This window comes from Vicugna pacos, chromosome X (assembly GCF_048564905.1).
Source record: "Vicugna pacos chromosome X, VicPac4, whole genome shotgun sequence".
NCBI lineage: Eukaryota > Metazoa > Chordata > Mammalia > Artiodactyla > Camelidae > Vicugna > Vicugna pacos.
The window spans coordinates 93,208,113-93,236,048 of NC_133023.1; the positions used below are offsets into that span (position 1 = coordinate 93,208,113).

Sequence of the window (27,936 nt, forward strand, 5' to 3'; positions counted from 1 at the left end):
GATTACAATGGAAATATCAGGAGGGAAAGGAGTGAACAAAACATGCTGTAAAGAATTGTTTCCTGATAGTTTATGGCCAGGAGCTGAATGAGAACAAACAAAACTGTAACAGTGAGTGCCACCAATCAGCTAATACTTCTATCAGCCAATTCTAACAGGAAACATCAAGAAGCACCTAATTTTCATAACACACACTTCTTTGGAATCTTTATCTTCATGCTGGTAAATATATGTTTCCTCTCTAACTAGGGTGACCATGAATCCTGGTCTGCCCAAGATAGTCCTGGTTGCTTATTAAAAAACAGTGGCACATATTGTGGGGATGCTTGTTATTAAGCACTTCCTGGTTTGAGCAATAAATTACATGGTGACCCTAACTCTACATGAACTCTCTAACAGGCAATCAGATGGATACTTCAGTGTTGGCATCGCTGTCCAGATTTCCTCCAGGCCTCAAAACAACCTAAGCAGAAGGTGCTGTACTTATGTGTCTGGACTTTTTAGCAATGGACTCAAATTTGGCTTTTCCTTTGAGGACCTAATGGAACAGCACTAAGATCAGTCAGGCAAAGTTAACTTTGCTCCAGAATATTCTATTTCTTCACTGGTACTGAGTCACAGAAGGGTAGGCCTTTTCAAGAAGTTTTCAAATTTTGTCTTTGGTGGGGTGGGGAGTGAAGGAGCCACAGAAACTTTTCCCCCTTGAAATCTTGCTCAAAACCCTACTAAAATACTGACTACTACATAAAAAATAAACAAGTTTCTTCTATATAGCACAGGGAACTAACTATATTCAATATCTTGTAGTAACCTATAATGAAAAAGAATATGAAAATGAGTATATATTTGTATATATATGACTGAAACATTATGCTGCACACCAGAAATTGACACAACATTGTAAACTGACTATACTTCAATTAAAAAAATGGAAAAAAGTAATAAAAAAATTCGATAAACAAGGACCTACTGGGACCTCCTATAGCAGAGGGAACTATATTCAATTTCTTATAATAAGCTATAATGGAAAAGAATCTGAAAATATATATGTATATGTACAACTGAATTGCTTTGCTGTACACCTGAAACCAACACTGTAAATCAACTACACTTCAATAAAAAACAAAGGTAAAAAAAGCCCCTACTACATAAAAGTGAGAAAAGCCAAGCTTCTTTGGTGCAGCCAGGAGGTCAAGGCACAGATGAATGTCTCATCCACTAGAAGAACCTGTATCTCCCTTGCCCGTCCTCAAGGAGGGCCCTGAAACACCTCCTTAGCTGGCTCCAGAGAACTCAAGTCGGAAAACTACTGGTTTAGTCCCATTCCTTTCATTTACAAATGGGGAAAATGTGGTTCATTTCATCTGCTCTTTCCCACGTATTACAATTTGATTCTCTCTCCTGGTAATTCTGCAAGCAAAGCCCTTAGTCGAGAGCAGGTGGTCCACATTAATTGCCATAGAAAGCTCTGTCTTCTAAAGGGCCCTGAGCACACCTTATAACAAGAAAACAAATACTTTTCTAGACTGTAACTAGCAGACTCAAACAGAGTCACTCATAACAACCAAATGTGGAGCCTATCTGTATCTGTTTCTTTCTCCGGAGGAAAAGTAGAATAGGAGATGAAAAAAATATGGAGTTTTTTTTTTAATTGAAGTATAGTGAGTTACAATGTGTCAATCTCTGGTGTACAGCATAATGTCCCAGTTGTGCATATACATATAATCATTGTCATATTAAAACATGGAGTTTTAAATCTATTTTTAAAATTCAGGTTCCAAAGTGAACATATATCCTGCTTCTAATAGCTACCAAGGAAATCACTGAAAAGAATGATGGTGACATATGAAGATGTCCATCACAGTTCTGTTTATAACCATATAATGCACACGCATCAAGACAAAGTGTAGGAGAGAAGAGAGGGGAAAGATAGAACAGAAAAGAAAGAGGACTGTTACTGAGGCAATGAATTCTAATGATTTATCTCTCTCTGCCTCCCCGACTTTCTTTTAATATGAAACCAAACCAAACCAAAACACAGAATGCAAAGAGCGCTTACCACCGAGACTTTGCTCACTACATCTCTTGCCACCGCTAAGCCCTGAGCAAAAGTACGGGCTGCCACAAATGCACGAGTAACCTGGAGCTTCAGCTTCCGAGGGACGTCTCCAAAGGGCTTCAGCTGCTCCGTGTACTTGCTCACGCATTCCAGATACTCATCTGTAAAGTGGTACTGGGAGTTCACCAGGCGGAACATCCGCTCCAGAAGGCGAGCCCAGAAGTCATTGAGCATTTCCTCCAGGTTCACATTTCCCACCACGTAGTAGCGCTTCAATTCTTCGAAGAGATCTTTAAATAGCTCAGAATTCTGCATGTATAAGCGGCCGTAAGTCTTCACAAACATGTCATTCAGGGATTTCTCCGCATTTTCAAGTAGTTCTTTGAAGAATTCTAAAAACAACCCCCCCAAAAAAAGACAGAAAAAAAAAAGCGCTCTTAGTCATTAAATAATGGAGTGATTTTCACGTACATTTGAAAACTGGGGGAAAAAATCATGAAATTAAATTGGAAAACATGCTTGTTTCTGGGGAATTTGGCAGCTCTGATGGTTTGACAATGAAAGGAAACCTATGTCACAAAGTCACTTACATATGTATCTATGTCTAAGGGGGGGGGAATGAAATTTTAAACCAGTGACTTCTCAGGAACCAATATAAAACTGTGTCCCCGTCCCTTTCCTGTTCCCTCTGTTCCTCTCTCCTTCAGTCACAAGGTAAAGAACTGGATAAAAATGAATGCCAAAAACACGAGGTTTCCCAGAACTTTTCACTACAAGAATCTGAACCAAAGTTATTAATGCCTTCTAACTGTAACCTGGTCCCAGGACAAGTGTTCTCGGTGTTCTCCAAAGGTGCTGTTTTACTTAGACATGATTGTTTTTTCTTTTCCCCTCCTTACATCTACATGACATATCAGAAAACTGCCTGGGAAATGCTTGAGGCCAAGAAACATGATGAAACACTCCCCACAATCAAGAAAATAAGTTCTCAGATGTTCCCTGTGACATTTGTACAAATTGGGGTGTCCAGGGTGACCTCGAGTTCCTACAGGATTCATACGGTCACATCATGAGATTCTTTCCAGTCTCCCTTGAGAGAGAGAAATGAAATGATTAACAGATTCAACTACAGATTTGATGTATTTATAAGACAGCAAGGAAAAATAACTGGAAAAAAAAAAACAACACCTGTTTTTTCTTTCAGGTTTACTTTCCAGTCACCACATACTCACACAGACTAAATGTTTAAGACTTTAATCTCTTAAATACAAATGAGTTCGTCCTGAAGCTTTCCTCAAAAAGTTCAATGAAGAGAGGGGGCTAACGGTGTATCTGTAATATTAATCACTGTTCAAAAATCTAAGTCTGGTATGAAAATAAACACCTCAGGATACCGAGTTTGTAAGCAGGAAATGTAACAAATACCAAAGCAAAATATAAGGACCACATCAGGAAAGCAACCGCCTCGAAGTGAACATGGAACAAAACAGAAAACACGACGCCCCCTTGAAAGCCAGGACATCGGCCAGCCTGCTGAAATGCCGCAGCTCCACAGAACCATTCTCCTCTCACACGGGGTGGGCAGATCGGAGGCTGGCAAGTCATTCCAAATAGTTTCTCAAAACCTGGACTGAATCCCCGAAGCTTGGGGCCGAAGTCCACGCGTAGTCCTCGGGGGTCCAGCTTTTGAAACGATGTGTTTTGTGTGCGTGTCTGTGTGTGTCTGAGGGAAGGCGCCCTCTCCTTTTCCTTTTGTTTACTTTTTCTTTCTCCTACCGTTTGCCTTTTATTTCCTGGCCTTTCTTCAGAGAAAGGGAAATTCCCATTACAACTGCACAGCCTGGCATTTGTACCCAAGTTTTCTCCCTGGAAGAAGACCAGAAAGTACACAAGGAGGCGAGGGGAACCACATGAAAAGAGCTGCGCAAACCAGGTACCTGGGAAGGCCTGTGAGTCTCTCCCAAATCCCAAGTGGTCCTAAGTGTGGTCCCACGTGACAGGCAAGTACCAACATCAATCACCAGAACCCAAGCTCTTGGATCCGACCCTAAAATCTACTGGATCAGAAACCCTGGGGGTGGGGTCTAGCCATGTGGGACTCCGCTCTACCTGAAGGATTGAGAACCAAGACTCTAGCCAATGAAGCGTCTCCCATTTTACCTCTCACTAGCAACCAGCTAGTGAGATGGGCTGAATGTGAAGCATTCAGGGTAAGCATTAATGTTTTAATTAAGGGAAAATAGATTTCCAATAAATCGGGTTTTTAAAAACCTGTGTTGCATTCTTTGGTGTCATTTCTTGAAGATATTTTGGGGGTGAATTTCCTTGTGTAGAAGAGTGTCTGAACTAAGAGTCAAGATGCAGGTAGCACTTTTCTGGAATTCAAAGTTGGGGAGTCTCAGGGTGAGAAAAGACCTTAAATGTCACCTGGTCCACTTGCCACACCACGCTTGAATCACTGGCATCCTTGCCAGGCGGTGCTGGCTCCTCGAGGACATGAAAGAAGGCACACCAGGTTGTGTTATGACACGCCCAGTGTGTGGCCCAAATCGCTCTCCCGTATTGGAAAAAGAAAGCCTGGTCACGGAGATGAACATGGAAGCCTTGCATCAATCCAGTGCTACTAATACTTTACCATCCAAAAGAGCAGATTCCGAAGGCAAACTTAGGTCCTTCCCTATCTTGGATTTTTATTATATCACTCATAAAATTGGCACACATCATTGAGTATAGAAACGGGATGTTGAGAATTATTTGACTTGTGCTTTCATGACTCATTAAGTAAGTAATTCTGAATACTCACTTGCATTTCTAATGAATGGCACCTACAGTTGTGCCGTTTTTAAGGATGGAGCCAGAGTGGCATGTCAAGCTTACTTTTAATTGAAAATGTCTATGAAATGTCAGAGTTCATCCTTTAGGCTTCGAAAGTCCTCCAGGTCAAAGAAACATAAAAAATTTTAAAAAAGAAAAGGAAAGGAAAGAAAAGAAAACATTCTTAGGAGTTCTTCATTTAGGTCAAAAGCCTATGGGTTGGGTCTAGGTATATAAAATACAGCTACTTTGGAGTATAGGAGGAATGACCCAACGATCCATTGAAGAACAGGATGGATTTCAACTCCGCATGCCCTCTATCCAATACTTCCATGGACCTTAGTCTATTTCCTGGGAATCAAGTTCTGTATAGGGAGGTTTTGTGTGTGTGTGTGTGTGTGTGTGTGTGTGTGATGTTAGCTTATATTTAAAGAGCTTAGCTTGGAGCTATATACGTACTAAATTCTAATTCATTTAATCATTCAGAAAATTAATTACCTTTCCTTTATGTTTTAAAAGATTCTTTAGCATGGCCATATAAGTGGCAAATATAAAGATTCTTTGAGAGGATTATATATAGAAATTCTATAAAACTGATATAAGGAGTTTAAAATCTGGTAATTCAATCTCTCCAAATGGCAATGCGATTTGACGAGTATGTACTGAGTGGGTGTTATGGGCTCAAATCAAAGCACACGGTTTTACCATATGTCTTACCTTTCTCCTATCCAATCCGAATGAAATGAAACTTTCTAGAAAGACCAATTTTCTCCATCCAATTCACCTTTACTATACCGCCACTTTCCACACACTTTGACAGTTTTATGAGTGAACCAGAGATTTTTAAAGCATCTATAAAACCCTTAATCCTTCATTTCCGAAAGCAAGTTTTTAAATATTCATCTATTTCACCTACAGAAGTCAACAGAACAAAAGTCGAGGGATCTAAAAAACTCCAACTCATTTCTCCTTAGACTTGTCCTTGCTGCCCCTGTTAAATGGGACTATTCTACCTCTGCTTCTTGCCTCAGAGGCCTTTTAAGGATGGCAGACATAATTTAAATTCTAAAATCCATACCACTGAGGTACAGTATCAACCGAAGCATAGTAATTGGCTGTAAGGGAAAAAAAAAAAGGTTGGGGGGGGGACCTTTTGCATCTGTTCGTCTTATCAAAGGCACAGCTCTGATATGTTCTTGTGTAATTCCTTCACATCCCCATGCCCTTTTTTCCTCCCATGACATTTCCCTCTACAATGGGGAACAGAACACAAATGAGACATTCAAGACCTGGTCTCCAGCTACAAATCGCAACTTCATTAATCAGTGCTCATCTCCACTTTTTGCCCCATTATTCAGAACTCAGATTCAGACCATAACTGCTGAGGAAAAACTGTGTAGGCCTGACACATCTAGCAATCATCCCTAAATAAACATTACGCCTGAAGCCAATGATAAGACACTTGATGGCTAAGAGAGAAGCGGCCAGCTGCAGTGTAAACCAGAGCTCCCCAACGATCAGAAGCTGAGTTAATTGGAAATTAGATCTCCCTTGCAGCAACTGCCTGTATTCATGAAAACTGCTGCTCAGGGAGTCTGTTTTAAGTTGACGCTATTGGTGTCTTGAAAGAAGAGTCAGAGAGGAGACAGTTGATGAGCATTTGAAATATGGTGTCTGTGATCAGGATTTACTTCTTCAATTTTCAGTTTGGGGGCTTAAGGATTTATGCTCAATAGGATCAAGCAACCCGGTGCTACTGCTAGGACTCATGAACAATCACTGAACATAGGAATGGAAATAGACACTGTAACACACCAGGATCTAAGTGACACAGCATGACACAGTGGGAAAAGTATGGGATGTCTCATTTATGAGCTGGGTGACCTTGACTGGCCAGAAGATGTGAGCCTCTGTTGCTCCATCCATTAAATGGGGCTACTACTGCTCACCTCATATGAATAATGCCTGGCACTCAACAAATGCCCAATAAATGGACACTATTCATAATATGTGAGATGTTATTGCCACCTTCAGAGCTTCTTTAGGTCTACAGCCGTTAAGAAAAAAATCTTCCAAGGCTGGTTTTTATCTTTCCTGGCAGAGTCATATATTACCCATCTGGGGGAACATAAATTAGGCCTAAGCTGCTGGAGATTGGGTAAGAAGACCCGAGGCCTTATAAACCTGGGAGCAGTTTATCCAAAGGAAATACTCCATGGAGCTAATTTCCAAGGCCATGAAATGTCCCAGACATCTACGAGGGTGGAGAGACCCCTGAGTGAAAACCATGAAATAGAGAAACCTCAAGCCAGGGAAGAGATTTTACATGATATTAAAGGAGAGTATCATACACAGTACATGTATTTAAAAAGATCAAGGCAAAGAATTAGGGAAAGGAAAATTAAGAATTAAGCCGCAGGGCACTGCCCTGCCCTCCCCCTGTGTTTCATGGACATACTACCTTCTTCGCCAGAAGTCAGCTCAGTGCAAGGTTTGAGCTAAGAGACGGGGAGACAGCGAGTATTTTCCAGCGCTAAAATGTGATCATTCTTAATGTCAGTAGTACCAATTTAACATGGGAAAAAACTAGAGTGAAAAGGCAAAACTTTTCCATATAAAAGTTTTCTATGTAAATATCCTGTCTTTTAAAAAAAGAACACCATGTACTTCTGGACCTTCTTTTCCCAGCCACTTGTCTTGCATCAAATAAACATTCAAAATTCTTGAAACAGGTCAAAAAGGCCCTCAGTTCTGCTATTAAATGCCATTAGTTACTGCTTTATAAACAATCGACCGGCTATTGATTAATGAGCTAGAATGCATTCTAGAATTGACCTGTGACCTGAAGAGATTGGGAGCCCTTTCTATTCAGTCCATTTGCTTGGTGCTATAAATTACCACCTTGTATTTATATTATTAGGAAGCTGCCTTTTACATATAAAGATTCATTTCCTCTTTACTGTAAAGGCTGTATTTCACAGCCCTGGAGTGGCGTGCAAATGTTCAATTACCACATCAACAAAATTCCTAACAAAGAAGCCTCCTTGCAAATGCTACAAATCATACTTCTCACACTGTTAAAACTCTGTTAAGAGTTATACCCATCCATTCTCTCACCCCAGATCAAGAATTTGATGAAGAACAGCTCACAGAAACATCTACAGATGTTAGGAGAAAAGGAAATTTAGGCAAGCCTCTAAATGACCGAAACCAAACCGCAACTTTGGTTTATGAGTACCTCCTCCTCGGTCTCAGATTTTGGGTAAAGTCTGTGTAAGTTTTGAACAGGCACTTTCCTCTAGCTTGGCAAAATCTCACTCCTGGGGAGTGCCTGCTGGGGCACCGTGTTCTAAAAGGGCATGTACTTGACTGATGTTCGTCAAATGTAGCGCAACAATAGACCTCTCCTAGGACGACATGGCAAATGCCAGGCGTGGCACTTACTAGGGGCTGTTAACATATGAAAAGGGGCTCGGGACCAGCCAAAGTAGGAGCAGCCCTTTCTTCCCAAGGTTACTTTTATTAGTTAATTCATTTTCAATGCAAAAGCTCCTCATGTTTCTCCCTGCGAACATGGCCAGGGACACTGGCTCAGGACTGGAAGGTCCCTTCCACTGGACCTCATTCCATTTCTACTAACTCCCGACATCAGCTAGCCAAGTCACTTGAAGCACATCCGTACCCCTTCTCATTGGAAAGTGCCCAGACGGATGGGGGCTTGGGTGAGTAAGCTATGGGGGGTGGAGAGGGCCATCCCAAGTGTTCCACAAACTAACCCCTCCGTGGATCTATGATAGAGCCTCGTACACCAACCTTACAGTGCAGCCTCTCTGCTCATGATCTAATAGCAAGAGAAAAATCAGGACACAAAACAGCATCATCAGTTATGATTCCAATTTGTACGTATGGAGTATGTGTTATCTACCTGAACCAAAAAAAGGTGAGGTAAATACAATGGTGATGGTTGGGTGTTGGAGACCTGGCATGATTATTTTTTCAATATGCTTCTCAATTTTTGTTCATGCCAATTTTTCAGTGATTTTTATAATCAGAAAAATAATATACTTCATGTTTTCAAAATTGACTTATTTCCCTTTTATTCTATTCATTCAACTGAAATGCTGGAGGCTTTGATGCACTTTTCTACCTCTTCCAAATTGTCTGCAGTGAGCACTGTGATACTTACAAAAAATCAAAAAAACAAAAACACCAAACATAAACCACTACCAAAGCAATTCTTACATTTTTCATAAAGATACATTTTTTTCCTATTAAGTTTTCCTTTCAAATTGTAGTAACTTGAAAAATATGGAAAGGTATGAATCCAAACTACCCAGAATCCCATGATTAAGAGAGAACAACGAAGCTTCACTGAATTTCTTTCCAGTCTTTTTCTATTAAGATAGATATTGTCATATGGTTGAGATCATACTGTATTTATACCCTGTTTTCATGTACCACTGTACGGTTAGCTTTTCCTATATGACTAAGGTGCTTGGAAACATTTTTAACAATCGCCTACTATATCACCATATGGACCGATCATAAGGTAATCAATCATGAGGCATTTAGGCTGATTTCCTATTGTAGATTCTTATACATAATGCTGAGATGAACATCCCAGTACATAAATCTATGCAGATCTCTTTCCTTGAGAAAGAAAGTTACCTAGGACTAGAACTATTGAATCAAAGGGTATGAACCTATTCCAAACTTCAGATACATTGCCAAATGGACCTCCAGAAAAGGTGTGCTCAGGCAGCACCCTCCCCCTGCTGAAGTCATAGTTATTACAAGAGTTTTGACTGCTGTGCTAACCCTTTCAAGAGAGGGGGTGATGGAGATGGGCCAGGATGATGACCAAGGAAGGCTTGACCGGCTTGGGAATTCTCTCAGTCTATCAGTTGGAGTCCCAGCTAGATCAAGTAAGCCGTTTTGTTTGCCTGGACAGGCAGGAGCACGGAAAAGGGTGGGCAGAAGTGATGAACAAGGCTCTAAACCGCCAGGCTCAAAGCGCAGCACGCCAACACAGTAGATAAAGGCAGTTCAGCCAAAACTCTTCCATGTGTTTACTCGCCTCCAAGCAGATCGCCTGCTTCCTGCTGACACCTGGTCTTCTTCTGAAGTCCAAGTGAAGAGCAGGGGCCCACAGTGAACGTGATCCGGGCTCCCTGGGGGCCTCACAAGCATCTTCAGTCCGATGAGCTAGCCCGCGCCAGAGCCACAACCGGTCACACTTGAGGTAACAACTTAAACGGCAGAAAACCATCAATACAGCCATGCATGTGTGTAGTCTGAGCTCTCGATTTGATTCCAGTAAGCTGGCGGGGGCTCACTCTCATCGTTTCATAGAGAGATTATCAAAGAATTACCCAAAATATCCAGCATTTTCGTCTCCTTTCCATGGAAAAAAAAGCAGGAAATGAAACTGTAAAACACAGACTAGCCACGCTTTCCAATCAAATCGAAGACCCGTGGTATGATCTGGAAGGAACACTGCATTTGCGGCAAGGCCAGAGGCCTCGTGGCTTTCTCTGTACTGTCGTGGCTACTCATTCTGCCTACTTGCTGAGCTATAGAAGGTTTTTTTTTTTTAAAAAAAGCAACAAATTTTACAAAGATGTCTTAATGAATGAAATCTGAGGTCAGGGTCAAAAAGAATCCTCTGTTCTATGTATTTTATACATTTCTATGACACATTCATTTTGAGGATGTTTAAGACTTTTTTTTTTAATGTTAAAAAACCTCCCAGGAGTTCATTAGTAAGTCAGTCTAGCCATGCAAAGGACAATAATAAAAGCATGTAGTTGAAAAATACTTACGGGCAGGGGTCAGGAAAATTCCAGAAATTTCAGCTTAGCTAATGGCCATGAAGCTTAGTTGGCTCTATTTGTCTTTCATGGGCACGTGAATTCTAATGCTTTCAATTCACTGAGCATCCACACTGGTTTCCCTACTGGCCTAATAAAGTAATGGTCAGGATGAACTGTGGAAAAGTTTTAGTCAGTGATTAAAACACAGATTTGGCTACATCTGAAGAGTGGCCACCCTTCCCTTAAGCTCTCAAACCCCCTTGTTTTCTATCATTTCACAAAGGCAGGGCATGAAGCACTCTTCAGAAAGATGGGACAGACAATTATTTCTTTTATGTGCGTTTTAAGCTAATTCAGAACATTTCTACTATTATTCGAGTTAACAAGCTTCGGGCTCATGGGAGGGTTTTCAAAGACCTGGGGAAAGTAGCAGAGAGTTAAGAAATGATAGAAGGGAAATAGAGGGTACCAGGCAGACGGCTAATTAACATCTTGTAAGACCTTTCACTGAAGCAGCTGGTCTAGTCACATGTTTAGAAGATTCACAGAATTTGTAGAATTGAAAGGGTCTTTACAGAGCATCGAGCTCAACCCCTTCATTTTATGGATGGGAAAACTGAGACCAGTTAATTGCCCCAGGTCACACTGGGTTCACAGCAGAACCAGGCTGACAATTCCGTGGACTCTGCCTCTTGCCCAAAGTTGCTACATTTGCTCCCCAAACCGCAAATTAAGTTTTCCCAACGGACAGGCATCAGACAACATCTCTATCCTTAAATTTTCTTTTAACATGCAAAATATCTGGCAAATAATTTGATTCGGGGAGTCTGTAGGCAATAATACACCTTTGTAGTTGTTAACATTTTCACTGTGTAATTCAGAACTATAACTCGGCACCTCTAATCTTCTTAATCTATTTGCGTTGTTTGATTTAGCTATGCTTCTTTCAAAAACAACTAGCCTCTCACAAAATGCGACATTTTGGGGTGGGTCTTTATGTTGTGGTCCCCAAACACAGATTATGCCCCACTTCCATTATTTCTATTCCCTTTGCCAAGCAAGTCTTTCAAAGCCCCCTGAAGTAAGTATCTGATTAGCACATTCATGAGACAACGGATTCAGCTATGTTAATTAGCAGCTCTACTTCAAAAAAAAAAAAAAAAAGAAAGAAAAAGAAAAAAGAAAGAAAAAAGAAAAATTCCCAAAACTGGCCAAGAGGGGGAGCAGCTAGCACTGTCACTACCGTTTTCCGGCTGGCTGTCTCTAGCCTAGGATGGGAGATTTCTGGTATTGAATATTCTAAGGTAAAGAGTAGATAAAGATTATAGTGTAGGAAAATAAAGAGGTGAGTCCTTAAACTCAGGGGTACAGGTTTAAAATATGGGACTTCTGACATTGGGGGAGCAGGGGAGGGATGTGCTGCTTAAAGTTCTTCTGTAGGTCAGCCAGGTCTGAAAACATACACACGCAGGCAGCTTACAACTTAAAAACCGCCTTATACACTGTATATTCTCTTTGTATGTGCAAGCAGTAAAAAATTAAACATGCAGAACAAAAGAGGACTTAGAAACAAGGGGACTACGGAGCAGAGCCGGTGTTCAAACTCTGACCACAGCTCAGTGCGGCCGCATAATAGGATGATTTCTACTTAAAAGAAAGCTAATCCCCTAAAAGCCTCTAAACCTTACTTTTATTTGCAAGTTTATAAAAAAAAAAGTGTTCCTGCCTTAGAAAGAAGGGGTACCTCATAAGCATGACTGAAGTTTTGATGACCGAGGAAGTTGCTTGAGGTCAGCAGCACCACTTCACGTGTATATGGTAAGCCTGGGGACAGCCGAAGATGTTCCTCTGAGGTTGTCTGATCGCCTATGTCCCCACGTGTCCCTTGCTATTTCCTCAGTCCTCATCCCCAGCCTTCTTTGGGCCACCTTGCTGCCCCTATTTTTGAGTCTCCAGGTGCCATTTTGGTACTCTGCCAACCAACTTCCTGTCTTCCATTCACATCAGTAACCCAGGGTTTGGCTTTTCCAAAGGCTTGGACAATTCTTCGATCAAAGCATCCCCACTCTGGATTTCTGAGAACCACCACAGCCCTATACCATTTCACTCAACATCCTCTCTAGGCCTTGTGCAGTATTGGCAGGTCATAGTTGCCAACCTTAAAAAAAAAAAAATCAATAAATGTAGCACCCACTGGAGAACTATGGTTTGTTGAACACCAGTCAACTTAAGTTTTACCATATAAAGCAGTTCATTGTCTCTGAAAACCTGACTTGGAGGAAATACGCAAAGTATCCCAGTTCTGTTCTGAGCTCCAGACCAAAGACATCTCAGCTACTACTCCTTCGAAAAAAATTTCAGTCTATGCTCACTACCTGTCTTGTCGATGCCATATTTTAATTTGAAGTCAGAAGAAACAAACTGGAGTTTCACAACCCTTTTTCATGACCAGTTTTCAAACTGATAAAGAAACAGTGTTAAACAGATTTATTGAATGTGAAGCCTGGTAGGGGAGGGCAAAGGAAACTTGTTCAGTCCTTTTCAAAAAAACATATGTTAACACTTACTGATAAACTTTCTCTGTATGGCTTTTTAAAAACTACACATTGCAGTCATACAAAAAGGGCTATAAAACCATGGGGAAAGAGAAGGAGAAAGAACAGCTAAACCAGCAAGAGAAGTCACTCACGTCTGTGGACGCCACACCAGGAGGAGACACGTCTAACAAGAAACGGGGCGGCTTGGAGGTGGTGACCTTGGAACTAGCCTTATCTTCACTCCATCATGCTACCAACAGGCTAGCCATTTCCAAAGAGCTGCAGCAAATTTTTCCTTCTAAATGCCACTACCAAACCCCTAAGTGGTAATTTTTCAGTACCTGCTTCTGAAGTTTTCAAAGATGACCATCTGATTATCTTTCTAAGTTTTCTCCTCAAAGGAAAGAAACTGCTTCAGCTATCATCTTGGATGAGAAAGGCCATAGTCCAAAGAACAATACCATTCTTTCCAGTAATCATCCTGATAATTTAGTGGCCACGAGACAGAAGTGGTCTGATGGTGTCTTTTGCCAATAACACTCATCTTCACGTGGTGTTAACATATTGTTAAATATTCTTCACTGTTACAGACTGTGTGTTGGGGAAGTATGGGATAATAAACAGGACTTCAAGATATATAAGTTACTTCCATCCATCCAGGGAAAGGAGATAAAATTAAGACTAACACAACTTTGCATACACAGTGTTGGGAGAAAACAGCACAATAAATGGCACAGGACACAAACATTTTAGTTTGACTACATTACAAATGAAATTATGCTTTCGTCGTCTGGCCTAGGAACCTATCCATGCTTATTAAATCAGTTATAAGTTTCAAATAACAAATCTCAAAGCTAACATTGGAAATACAACCTGTTCTTTAGCTAGGGACTGCCTTATCAGCTCTATCAAATCTAATTTAGTCCAACTTTTCACCATGGTAATGAGCCCTTTGCAGAAAGACTCAAAGACATTTCACATCTCGCGAATTTGCCTTGTACGTCTTCCCCACACAGAATGTCAAGAAAAGCACGCTTCAAAGGTACTATGTAATTAGAATGGCCTTTAAGACAGGCACAAAGGAAATCATTCCTATTAAAATTAAATCTACTTCATAACAATCTTCAAACTGAGTGAACAGCACCAGGAAAAAAAAAAAAAAAAAGACTCCTGAGGTGTTTTTGGACCACAGATTCCAGTTTTTAAAGTCTGTTATCTGTTACTTGGCTTCAGGGATGCCTGAAGTGCCTCTCGCTTGGCTCACGTTGGCTATGTCATCACTCTGAAAAGAGAGTGTGCGTGAAAAGAGAGAATCTGTGTTTGGCACCGGGGATTGAATTGGGTTTGGTCGTGGCCTTCCAAGGATGGACCAAAACTTCAGCTCAAATGAGGCTGGGGCTGGGGCCCAGCTTCAGGAAGACTCCACAGGGTAGGTGCTACTTCTGGGTCCCTGCTGCATGGAAACTCAAGAACTGAGCTTTAATCCTGCCTGTGTTCTACAGAGCTTCAAGAAATTCTGATTGTCTTTGGGGGATCCATTTTGAAACTGCATTTGAAGTCCAGCATGTGCCGAATCTCTATGATGAGTCTAAGTTTTCAGAGGCCTGCTTTTTATTAGGGAGATTTTTTTCTTAAGTGACTTGCGTCAACAACACTATTCTGTGTTCACCCAAGAAAATAAATGAAAGCATTTAAATTAAACTTCTTTAATCTATTTTTTGGCTCCTGGTGACCATATTTCCATAATGGCTACCATACCATACAGATCCTCGTGGATCTGGAAGGATTCTAGCAATAAAGCTGGAAGGCTAACTTGCCCCTGGGATCCAACAAGGAGAAGATCTTGGGAAAAAACTTGAGCGCAGAGAGAAGAAAGGCGTGATCATCCGTGACTTCACTGTCAGCTAATAAATGTGACTTGACTCAAAGGTATAAAACAAATTCAAGAGCAAAGCAAATATGTAAGCTGACCAGGGTTCTAATACATACCGTCAAACTTCTTATAACGGGAAGCAAAGACAGCTTGCAAATGATTGCACTGTTCGCTGACCACACTTTTGAAATCATCTTTACTTTGCAGGCTGTACTTCTCCTCCATCTCTTGAGAGCAGCAGGTATAATCCTGGGGACAAATCTTCAGATGATCACCTGGAAGATAAAATGTAGGCCAATCAGTCTCCATCATCACTCATCAAGTCCAAGAGGGATGACTTTGATTTAGGTGCACACGCTTGGCTTTATTTCTGGGCATGAGATTCCTGCGAAGGCCCAGGCCTCGTGTGTACCAGAATAGTTTCATTAAGCTAAAACTATTGATGCCCTTCTTGGAAAAATAAGAAAATAAAGCCACCTCCATGAGACAAAAGAACCTTCCAATGAGGAAGATTACAGCAGAGGAAAATCCGTGTGGCCAGTAAAGGGAGTATCATTCAATATCAACCCAAGACTCTCATAAATTCTTTGACAGTGGATGCTAACTGCTATGCATGTCGAGTAAATGAGGCATTGTTCGGCTAGCGTGGGGAGCTCACACTCAGAGAGGGCATCCTTAATGAAGAAGAGTTTATAAAATATGTGGCAACAACCAAAAACTGAGCAAATACATGAGGAGCAGATGTGGGAAAGCAAAGGGATACGTGCATTTTAAGGGGTTGTCGGCCAAGAGGAAACAATGGCGTTCACGCTGGGTCACAAAGGGTGATGGTCAATGATCCTCAGTTTTAAGATTTTTCTCAGGGGTGGGGTACATATAGCACAGAAGCAGAGTGTGAGCTTAGCATGCACATGAGATTATGGGTTCAATCCCCAGTACCTCCATTAAAAATACAAACAAATAAGCAAACAAACCTAATTACCTCTCCTCCACCAAAATTTTTTTAATTAAATTAAAAACAAAAAGACTCTCTTGTCCAGTGTCTTATGTACAGATGTTAGACACTATAGTATTGACCCTATGATTGTGTGCGGCATCGCCACTCATCCCAGTATAGACTAATGGCTTCCAGTAGATGTAATCCTTATGTAGTGATGAAGCCTTAAGGGTCAAGACAAATGTCAAAGACACATTCACCCCGCAGCAGCTCAAAGCACAAACTATTTCCCTCCCCTACACCAACTATATACAGTCTGGATGTGTGAGTTTGGACAGCTTCTTTTTATAAATCCTGAACTTCACCCATGCCCTGTTCCTCCCGTCACAGAACAAAAATTGTGCTTGGAACAGACCATATCTCTCCCTTACAGTGACCAAGAGACATGATGCCCTCAAAAAATCAGCCCCACTGGGTAACATCACTTCAGCCACTCCAACAGTGATAGGTGCAATATAGGTGCCCTTGGATAATTGTGTACAGATGTTCACAAGGATTCAGCTCCACTGTCCCTTCTGCTGTTGCTGTGCATGCTCCATGTGAGACAAAGGGGGTCTACAAAGAACCAAGACCTCAAGAACTCAGGATGGAGTATATTGAAGACGTAGGAGCCTCAGTGGTAAACGTGCGCAGTAGGTCAAGGGAAGAAGAACGAAGAGCAAATCCTTTTTAACAACACTAGTCATGGGAATGAAATGGGTCGTGAGCTGGCCACTGCTGTTTCTTGGCTGTGTGTGCTTATAGGAAATAAGTCTCCCCCTCAGCTAGATACCAAAGTAGCTTTGGGGAGGGGGCATATTTCAGATGACATTGTATTGACGCTGTATTTGACTAACACTAGGGTTGTCAACACCACATATGTGAATAATTATATAACATATATATATATTCCTGATCACTCTTCCTTCTTGGCCAATTAAAAAGTAGGGAAGAGTGTTACTGCCAGACAAAAATCGGGTATGCAGCATTAAAGGACTATTTCAAGAAGAGAAGGGAAGCAATCTTCAAATAACTTCCTCATCCAGAAACCGCTAAAAGCTTCTTTTGGCATTTCTGAAACCCTTGGTCAACAGATAATTCTAACAAAAAAAGGTGGGGGGGCGCACGCCTTGTGTGAAAAAGTTTAGAGCTGTGAGCTTGCAGACTATCTTAGATCTCATTAGCGAAAGAAGGTTTGCTTGCTAAGGCTCCGTTTTCTGGAAACACCTTTGTTACAACCAAAAACAAAACCGCCTCTTCACTGGCTTAACAAGTTCACAGCAGCCGCTGGTACTGGGACAGATAATTAACGGAGACATAGCCAGCCGTCGGCTGGTTTCAGGGCTGAGTGTCTCCCCCAACACAATCTTACTTAACACATAAAATCATACAGAGGACCCCACTAGTACAGTCTTTGCTGTCGCTGTATAAATCATCCGTATCACACACACCCCCCACACAGAAAATTAACTGAAATGCTCCAAATGACAACTTAGGACATACAGAACCATGTAAGTGAATTACAGAAAGGCTGCAGCTGCTTTTTAAAATTGTCACAGGCTAAAATTCATCACAGGCCGGTGAATTCCAAGTCCCTCCAAAGACCTAGCTGCAGTATGTATTGAATTCCCATGGCAGAACAGTTCACGTATCTGGGGGAAAAAAAAATCTATGTTCACCTGGTCTTAACAAGATTTACACATATAATAAACTAAAGGGTCACTTATTGGATCCTATCAAAATAAGCTTCTAGGACCAAGGAAAAGCACCCCTTTTTCCCACCTCTAATGTACACACACACACACATCCACAGCCTAAAGCCAGAAAATTCAAAGACAGCAGGAGAGGATAATTTTCTACATTTAAGAAGACGCCACAAGGGGCCCTCGGCACAACCTTAAGGGGATCTGCTTATATCTGAACATTGGAGTACATTTTTGTTTTGGCAATGCCTAATAAAAAAGAGTCTACTTTCATTTTAGAGAGATCTTTCCAGGAAGACTTTGTCTAATGGCAAAAGGCTTGCCTGTGTAAAAGATGACAAGAGGGTAGCTCCTTGGCTAATGTTTCTGCAGGCAGAGCCATCCTCCCCTCAGGACAGACAAGCCCACTTCAGTGGGCCACTTCTACCCATATAAGCCTTGAATGCACCACAAAATTTCTGCATTTCTAAAAAGCATTACTTGCAAACGTAATATGACATTCTTGCCAAAAGCCCTACCTGACACACATGTCCAAGACACATTTGTGAATTCAATCCCCAGCCATACTTAGGCTACTGGGGATTCAGTGCCACAACCAGTTTCTGCAGATGAGAAGGACAAAGAGGGAAAGGGGGACAGGTCTCGGTACATTTGAAAATTAAACTAGAGCTCTGCACTCTGGGAAGAACTCAAGCTACTCAAACTCACTTGATTTTAAAACCTTTAATATTTCTACTTTAACCCCAGAAGTCGTTTCTATTAGGAGCCAGGGCTATGTAGCCATGGAAAGACATTCTGTCTTGTCTGTTGGAGACTGCTTCTAAAATGCTACGTGTCAATGGGAAGTGCTTTTTCTTTCTGGAGATCTCCGTTCTATACCTGGTGTTCCCATATACTTCTCATCTAAGAAGGATATCTCAAGTTTTTCTTTAGGCTGAAAGAACTGAGCTCAGGGACGACAGAATCCAATGTGGGACAGGTAGATGAAAGCCACTGCGGGGGGTGGAGAGCAGGGGGCACATTTTTTTTTAAAGGGCCCTAGGTGATTCCAATACACACCATTCCTGAAGATTTATAACATGAAAGGCTTAAGCATTAGAGCCACAGAAGAGCTGAGAATCGTAGTTAATCCGACAGCTCAAGTCAACAGTGGCTTATGATCTAGGACTATCATCTGTCTCCTCTCCTTTCTTAAGTCAACCTCCTGCTTCCATGACCCTTGCTCTGGAGCGCCTCCTCTCCACGTACCTCTTCTAGTCCCTGAGCTCTCCCATCTGCTTTCCACTCTCTTTACTCTACTCAGACCGTCCTCTCTCACCCCACTCCACCTCTTTTAACTGCACATAACATGAAACCAAAGGATTCTTTATTTGTTACACTGGTTGAGAGCTCCCTGTTCTTAATTTTAAAAGCAGGTGAATTGACGGCTTTATGGATTTCTAAGGAAGCACTTAAATTAAGTTGCTTTTTGTACATGACCCTTGATTAGGTTTTTGCTTTGTGGGTCAGTGGCCCTCAAAAGAATAAAGGTCCTTTAGCCTTGTCCTCGGAGGCTTGGAGGAGACTCAACGAAGCGTGCTTTTAAAGCTTAACTCTATGGCATTAAAAACAAACAACAAAAAAAATCACTCGAAAGAGCCAAACTTTGTTCAATCACACCAGCTCTATGTAATTTCTTTAGTCTTCATATCAATGCCTTACTTTTCAAAGTGAACAAAGACAATCACAATAAATTACTACTCAATCCTGCCGGGTGTGTACTGGCCCTTTTTTTTTTTCTTTTAAGCACTTCAAATTGATGGTTAAAGCAGCAAGCATTGAATATGAGGAATCTCTTCCACCCTTTAACAGGGCTCTGAGAACTGCGCGTTCTCATTTTATTTCATTTACTCCTCTCACCAAAGGCTGGCTCTGATGTACAAACGCTGTGCAGCCAATGTCCATTTATTTTCAGCTACTCAGAACCTACCTTCCCATAGAAAAGGTTCTAAATGGTGATTAGGTTCTCAGCTTATTTACTATCCACTTGACTACTTCTAACTGTATTTTACACCATTTGCTTAACGTCTCTTTCAGACAATTTATTTTGAAGTCCATCTAGAAGCCAAGATGTCCCCTAGATTCTCGCAAGTTTTGGGGGAGATGGTGATGGCAGGAATACTTGTAGTTACCACTAGGGGGTTAGCTCCCTACCTGTAGGAGATAAAGTAAATCTCTAAAGATTACTCCACCAGCGTCCTAAAGGGAGGAAACAACAGCCAGAAACTTTATGGGACACAGTGCAGGGAACCCAGCTTGCTGGCACCAGCATGATTTGTAAGACAGACATTCTCTGTACCCCACCTCATTTTACCAATAAAGCAACCAAATGCCTTTGGTAAATAACAGGGACACAAATGGCACCCTAAGGGTGAGGGCTGCAGTGAGGGACATTTAAGAAGAGACTGGAAAGCACTAAGGAAAACTGCCAGTGTAGGAGGCTATGATTTTGCAATGGCCTTTCACACAGAAACTGAGTACCTCACTTGGGTTTTAGACAAAACTTAGTTCTTTAGGACAGGTTTTTAAGACGTGAACTTAAAAGCTTCCAAATACTTGACAACCATTTGGGTCTTTCGCTCTGCACGGCTAATGGTAGTCTAGGGGTAAGAAGACTGATCTGGGGAGTCAGGAGTCCGAGTCCGAGTCCCAGCTCTACCTGATGCACTGGAGGCTCTTGGGCAAGTCACTTACCCACTGGAGCCTAGAGAAGCCCTCTGTAAAGAAGGAAGCATTATGAATAAAGTGCAATTACAAAACCAAGACCAGAACGAAGGGCATCTGTTATACTCGGATAAGCTACTGAAGTTCTCCACAAAGAGACTTTTGTGATGACTTGTAGTAAGTGAGGGAGAGGAGCCAGAAGAGCACACCCTTTTTTCTCCTAGCTAAGTCAGGATAATTTCTCATTGGCAATGGAATTTAGGGGAGTAAAGATTGCCAGAAGGGAGAGCTTTATCAATTAGGAGTTGAGTGGCACGCACAAGTGATAGGGAATTCTTGACAAGTAAGCACAGACTTTATCTAAAGCACCTTCAAAAGCAAAGCCTTGGGAGCCTAAGGAGACATGATGATGAGATATTATAATGTGGTACCCTAGCTGGGATCCTGGAACTGAAAAAGACATTAGGGGAAAACAAAGGAAATCACACAAAAACGTATATGTAAATATTCACGGCAGCCTTATTCCTATAACAAAGTCCATCAGTGGATGGATAAACAAAATGCAGTGTGTCCGTACAATGAAATATCAGTCAGCCATAGGAAGGGAGTTCTGAAATGTGTTCCAATATGGCTAAATCTTGAAAATCTACGTTCAGTGAAAGAGTCACTCACAGAAGTCCACATATAGTACGATGCCATTGATAAGAAACATCCAGCATAGGTCAATTTAGAGACAGAAAGTGGATTCGTAGTTGCCCAGGGCTGAGAGGGGAGGGTGGGGGGATGGGAAGTAAGGGAGGGGTTACAGCTAAAGGATATTCTTTCTGTGATGATGAAAATGTTCTAAAATTGTATTGGTGATAAATGCACACATCTGTGAGTATATTAAAAAGCCTCTGTACACTTTAAATGGGTGAATTGTTTGGGATATGAATCATATCTCAATGAAACTGTTAGTTTAAAAAAACACTAAGGAAATCAGAGTAAGATACGGTCCTTATAACAGCAGTGCACCAGTATTGGTTTATCAATTGTGACATTGCACCACACAAATGAATGATGTTTTCAAAGTAACAAAGGGTAAATATGGGGGGGGGGGGCTGTCATCAGCATTACATCAAATACTTAATGTAATTCAAATACTGGGGAGCTACATTAAGCTATTATTTTCTGGGGTAATTTTCCTAATCCCTCAATTGCTACTTTACTCTTTTCCTAATTTTTATTTGTTCTGAAAGTAAAACAATTCCTTGCCATTGGTCTAAAGAGTTACTGAAATAGTTTCTGTTCACTTTTTAGATCTAAATTCAGGCAGCCACAAAGTGAGTGAAAACGCAGGTTGCTGAGTAACTCCAGCCCCTCCAAGCTACCTAAGAACCCCAGGAGGAATACACAATGCTCTGCTTCATGGGAACAAAGAAAGCAAATCTCTAAAGGTTTTTAATAATCCCAGGGGGACGGGGGAATGTATACATTAATCCACCCTCCCCTCCCCTTGCAAAAAGGAGTGAAATTACTGCCTGTAATGTGCTATGCACATCCAAAGCCTGAAGTCATTTGACCTAAAGCTTAATAATAAAGCACATAAATTAAGTCATTATGCAGATGTATGATTTGAGATCACCTACCAATCAGTGGGAGAAATGCAGCTAGTTAGCATTTGGCAAAACCTTGCCAAAATACAGCTCTAGAGGGCTTAACTGCCAATTATTTTTAGGTCCACTAATCCTGCAAGGTAGGAGAGAAGACCAATCAGAAACACATACATTTTGAAAAGCAGTTTTATTATATTTTCCTAAGAATACTTTGTGTAAATGTAGCTGGAAGAGTTAGGGTTGCTACTTTAAAACTCTATACTTCATTTCAGTGAGCTTGCAACAGCTTCAAAATCCACTGCAGATTGAAATCAAGCAGGGCTTTTTATTGCTTTAGAATGATAAGCAAATTATGAACCAAAGTTTTTATCTTACAATCTTAGAATCCTAGTTTAACTGTACCAAAGGTTTCCTAAAGTAAGGTCCATCAACCCACTGAGTAGATGGCCTAAAATGCAAACTGTGATCGTATGTTACCATCACTTTAGAGCAGCTAGAGCAACTGCATCTATTTTGCACATTCACAACCACTCAAAGGTCCAGGACTCAACAGGAATAATAATACTGGCAATTAACCCAAATCTCTTCAAGAATTCTGAGGCTCCAATAAGTACCTACCTAAGCAGTCAGTGCTAATAAAAGGCTCACAGAAATGTGTTGGGGACCTTGGTGCAGGGGGGGAGGGGCAGCATAGCTAGGGGCAGGCAGGAAAAGATGGAGCTCTCTTACTCTCTTTATAACTAACAAAGATCTTTCCTGTCACACGCACACCTCAAGTAGCATCATTTGAGGGTTTCTGTCAAATACCAATTGTGATTTTCACTAGGCTCATAACTTAATAGAATGCCTGAGTCCAAATGCCTGCTACATATTCAGTCACAAATAAAATTAGCCTAGAGAGGAAACACCATTGGCTAGGACATTTTTTTTTTCCCTTTGGTGCCCAACAGTACTTCTGGAACCAATGTTTCCAAGCCACGTGTTCTAATTCCTGGTAGATCAAGGCTTTGGGAGGGTCATATCTAAGATAGCAAATAGACCAGGCTCAGAGGGTCACAGGGATTCCCGGGATGGGGTGGGGGTGGGGATGCTGGCCATTGGCACTGTGTCCTTTCTCTGCATCCCTAGTGTGCAGAAGTCTCATGATGGCCCCTGTGAGCAGTCTCCTGCAGGCAATCACATCAGACCTCAGAGAAAGCAGAGGAGGGCATCCTCAGAAAGATACTGGAGACACTCCTTTCCTCCTCCTCCCAGGGGGCTGACCCAACACCAGACTTCCGACAGGGAGCGATTTTCCTTATTCTTTCCTAATAATCTCTAAAGAAACCCCCAGGAACCCCATTCTCAGACAACCTGCCCCACTTAAGCTTCACAGCAAGATGGGAAAGGGTCAACAGCTGGGTACCAAGTTTACTCCAAGTGTAGAAGAAAATACAGCTGGTGGGTCGGGAGGCTGCCAGACACCAGACACTTGCTCTAATACAAATATTAACACCTTTCATTTTACACACATTTCACGGGTCATGTGGGACATGAACATTTTCAACATTATTTTCTCCTTTTTCATACTTCTTTCCAGCTTGAGTAGCAAGAAAAAGACTAGCCCTCCTGACTTTCACTTTACTCTCCCTTTCATGACGTACGTAAAATTCCTCCCTCCATACAGTGTGAGAATAGGTTTTCCGAAAATGTACTTTCTAGGAAAAGTATACCGAAGAACAATAGCCAGTCATTCATCAGGAATTCACCCAAAGACGTTTATCCAAATGGCTATGCAGACAGCTTTTTTCACACGAAGTGATAGCAAAGCCTCACATAAAGAAAAATGATTCTCTAACATCAGATTTCAAGCGACACAAACCATTATTTTAAAACTCTAGCCAGGCATCAATGAGACGCCGAAGGGGAAAGAAACATTTACATTTTTAATATTTGCACTTAATTACATCCCTTAAAATCCACTTCCACAAAATTCTTGTTAAAGATCACAGTTTAAGTTACAGCTTACTACAGATCTAAAACAGATCTGCATTTGAGGACTCTGAATTAATCTCCATTCCTATGGACACACACCCGGGCCACAGTTGAACAGGGGTTAATTTTTATAACATGAAAGAAAAATTCTCAACCTCAGCACAGGCGGATGCAGAAGGGGCAGAGTCCTCGCTTCACAAGGCTGAGTCTCTCCAACCTTCAAAAAAGCTCCTCCTCACCACTATCTAGTACCCTAATGCCTGGGCCTGCCACCCTGCAGGCATGGACCCTAGAATTGATCCCCCTTTAGGAAAACTTTTATTGATAAGAGTCAAGTTTTCAATGTACATTTCCTCTTCTAGGTCATTTACTGTAGTTTTTAAGTAAGATTTGTCTCCAGCCTAATTTTGGAGAGAATGCTACTGTTGATGTCGCTCTCTAGAGACTTGACTTATTGATCCCTACCCTTTGCTTCGCATCTTGAAGTCAATCATAATATCTGATGGAATAGTCCCACAATTCTGGGGCGATGACAGTTATTGTATGTTTCCTTGGCTTGCTGTGAAATCCCATGAAGAGCTTTTTGAAAGCCTAAGTAGGTCACATTCACTGGATTCCATTTGTCCACATCTGCTTTAGTCCCTTGAAAACCACAAGCTCATTAGCCAAGTACAGATTCTCCTTATAGAAATGATGCTGCCCTAGAAGGGTCTGCTTAAGTTTTCAGTGTTCCCACTCTTCACTGTAGATTCTACCAGTTTGCCTTTTTAAGTGAGGCATCCCAGGTCTGATCAGGATTTATTCCAAATGGCCACTGACTAGCTCCTTGGCACCATTCAATTCCCCAATCTCACTTTTCAGAATCTTTCCTTTAGGAGCAGACCTGGTGATTAATTGCATTTGATTTGTCCATTAGGATTCAAAAAGCCAGTGTATTTACTACTTCAACCAGTCCACTTCAACAGGTTACTTCAACCAGTTACTTTAGCCAGTCTACTGAAAGAGATTATCTGGGAATGTAACTCTACCCTAAAACTTTCCCCAAGTCTAAATCAAAGAATTGATTCACTTCCAAACTAACCTTTGACCCAATTTGGCAACACAAAAAATTGCTGGTGCTCAATGCAGTATATATCCAGTGCCTATTACATGCTAGATGTCATCCATCAGTGCAGAAAATGAAAAAGTCTTGGTCACAACCCTCTTGAAAGTTACAAAATGAACAGGCATGGATTTTATTGTACTCTATAGCCTGTTCCCTCTCCCTCTTACTGTATATTCTGAATTTCTCCAACCCTCAACCTTCTGCCCTAAGATCTCTGAGGTCCTCTGATCTTGAAACAACTCAAGTTCAAAAGACAGGAGAGTTGACACTATCCCAGGCAGACCCACCCAACCCATGCTTCTTACATTGGGATTTCAACAGATGTGCCTTAGGAGGTACCTTCGGATGAACTGGGAGAGATTCACATAAATATAATATAGCGGTGGCCATTTTTTGAGTCATTCCAAACTAAAGGTATCAGCTTGGGCTCAAAGTAGAATCCTGCAATGAGCAAAGTCCTTGGGGATCTAGTTCTGCTGCCTTTCTTGGTCAATAAAGCACAATCCTCAAAGCAGAAACATATCACATAAATGCTTTAGCTATTTGGCTTAACAAATCAGCAAAACAAAAAGACAACCTATGGAATGGGAGGAAATATTTGCAAAAGATGAGACTGACAAGGGCTTAATTTCCAGAATATATAAACAGCTCATGCAACTTAATGATAAAAAAAACAAACAACCCAATCCAAAAATGGGCAAAAGACCCAAACAAGCAATTCTCCAATGAAGATATACAAATGGCCAATGGGCACATGAAAACATTGCTCAATATCGCTAATTATCAGAGAAATGCCAATCAAAACTACAATGAGGGATCACCTCACACCAGTCAGAATGGTCATCATTAAAAAGTCCACAAATGATAAATGCTGGAGAGGCTGTGGAGAAAAGGGAACCCTCCTACACTGCTGGTGGGAATGCAGTTTGGTGCAGCCATTGTGGAAAACAGTGTGGAGATTCCTCAAAAGACTGGGAAGAGATTTACCATATGACCCAGGAATCCCGCTCCTGGGCATATATCCAGAAGGAACCCTACTTCAAAAAGACACCTCCACCCCAATATTCATAGCAGCACTATTTACAATAGCCAAGACATGGAAACAACCTAAATGTTCATAAATAGATGACTGGATAAAGAAGCTATGGTATATTTATACAATAGAATACAACTCAGCCATAAAAATAATAAAATAATGCCATTTGCAGCAACATGGATGGACCTGGAGATTGTCATTCTAAGTGAAGTAAGCCAGAAGGAGAAAGAAAAATACCATATGATATCACTTAGATATGGAATCTTAAAAAAAAAAACAAACTTATTTACAAAACTGAAACAGACTCACAGACACAGAAAACAAACTTATGTTTACCAGGTGGGGAACGGGGTGGGAAGGGATAAATTGGAAGTACGAGATTTGCAGATACTAACTAATATATATAAAACTTATAAACAAGTTCATACTGTATAGCACAGAGAACTATATTCAATATCTTGTAGTGGCTTATGGTGAAAAAGAATATGAAAATGAATATATGTATGTTCATGTATGACTGAAACATTGTGCTGTACACTTAGAAATTGACACAACACTGTAAACTGACTAGACTTCAATAAAATATATATATATAAAATATGTAAAACAAATCAGGTCACTAAACACTTGAATTAATGAAAAAACCCATCTCTCAGGCAATCTTCATGCTTTGATTTTTTAAAGTCTCTAACTCTAACTCTGATCGCTTGATGATGAGTTTCCCTTGATTTTTTTAAAGTCTCTAAATCTAACTCTGACCGCATGATGATGAGTTTCCCTAACCTTATATTCCAATAGTCAATAAATCACTGGCATTGCCCCCTTCAATTTTTTGCAGCTGAGCTCTCAGGAGGAGTTTCTATGCCGTCAACTGACTGACACACCAAACAGCAAAGGAGTTGAGATACTACACAATTCCTCTCCACCATGCTAGACATAATCCCTGTTTCGTTCTGGGCTCTGAAACTCCGATTAAAAGGGACTTAAAGTTAAACGTAAGTATTAATTAGGAAATTCTTCAGCTAGGCTGTCCTGCCAGCCATCTACCATTTTCCTCTGGTTTCTTACAAGTATCACAGAGAGGAGAAAAATAAGGGCAGATCTTGGGCACTAAATTAATGGATTAATGTGATTACTTATTTATGACACACAAAAAATTTACTTTCTTACAGAAGAAGATGGAAAAGTGATTGCTCTTGCCAGCGAGTGACAAGGAAAAGAGAAACCAGTCATTTGTTCCGCATTCAAGTCCCTACAGGCCTATTCAATTCTTGACTATCCTCAGATACAGGCCTGCCAGATCAGAGTCCTCTTAGTCACCCCAGGGCCACAGAGATGGAGAGGAATGTTTCATAAAGTAACTAGCGCATTGGAGGCAGCCTGACTCTTTACTGCAGAACTGTCAGATAACCAAGAATAAAGGGGTTGCCTGTTACCATTTTTGCTTTGGGTAGGGATGAAAGGAGAGAGGCCATTCTCATTTGAGCCTCTAAGAAGACAGATAGGGAGGAAGTTGGAGTCACTAAAGAATGGTGCTGTCTGTCACGAGACCTAAGAGAGGTACCAGAGCATCAGAATCTGGCCAAGAGATAAGCTGGAGACCTGATGTTCACAAATTAAATGAATCAGACAGTTTTCCCTGACCTGGAGCAACAGGGAAGTAGGTACCTGTTTCATTATTTCAGTATTCAACTTGCTTTTCATAAATCTTTTGGGTCATGGGCCAACTACTCATAAAGCACTGATTT

The 27,936-nt window shown here is 41.2% G+C and overlaps 1 protein-coding gene across 1 annotated transcript in view; it reads right to left on the reverse strand.

The window, feature by feature from the left end:
* GPC4 (glypican 4) overlaps positions 1 to 27,936 on the reverse strand; it is a 100,974-nt gene that overhangs the window by 17,765 nt on the left and 55,273 nt on the right. The window contains exons 2-3 of the mRNA XM_006215968.4: positions 15,213 to 15,371; positions 2,060 to 2,451 (exon numbers count right to left, since the gene is read on the reverse strand). Of these exons, the coding sequence (XP_006216030.1) occupies positions 2,060 to 2,451; positions 15,213 to 15,371 (551 nt within the window). The remainder of the gene's footprint in view (positions 1 to 2,059; positions 2,452 to 15,212; positions 15,372 to 27,936) is intronic.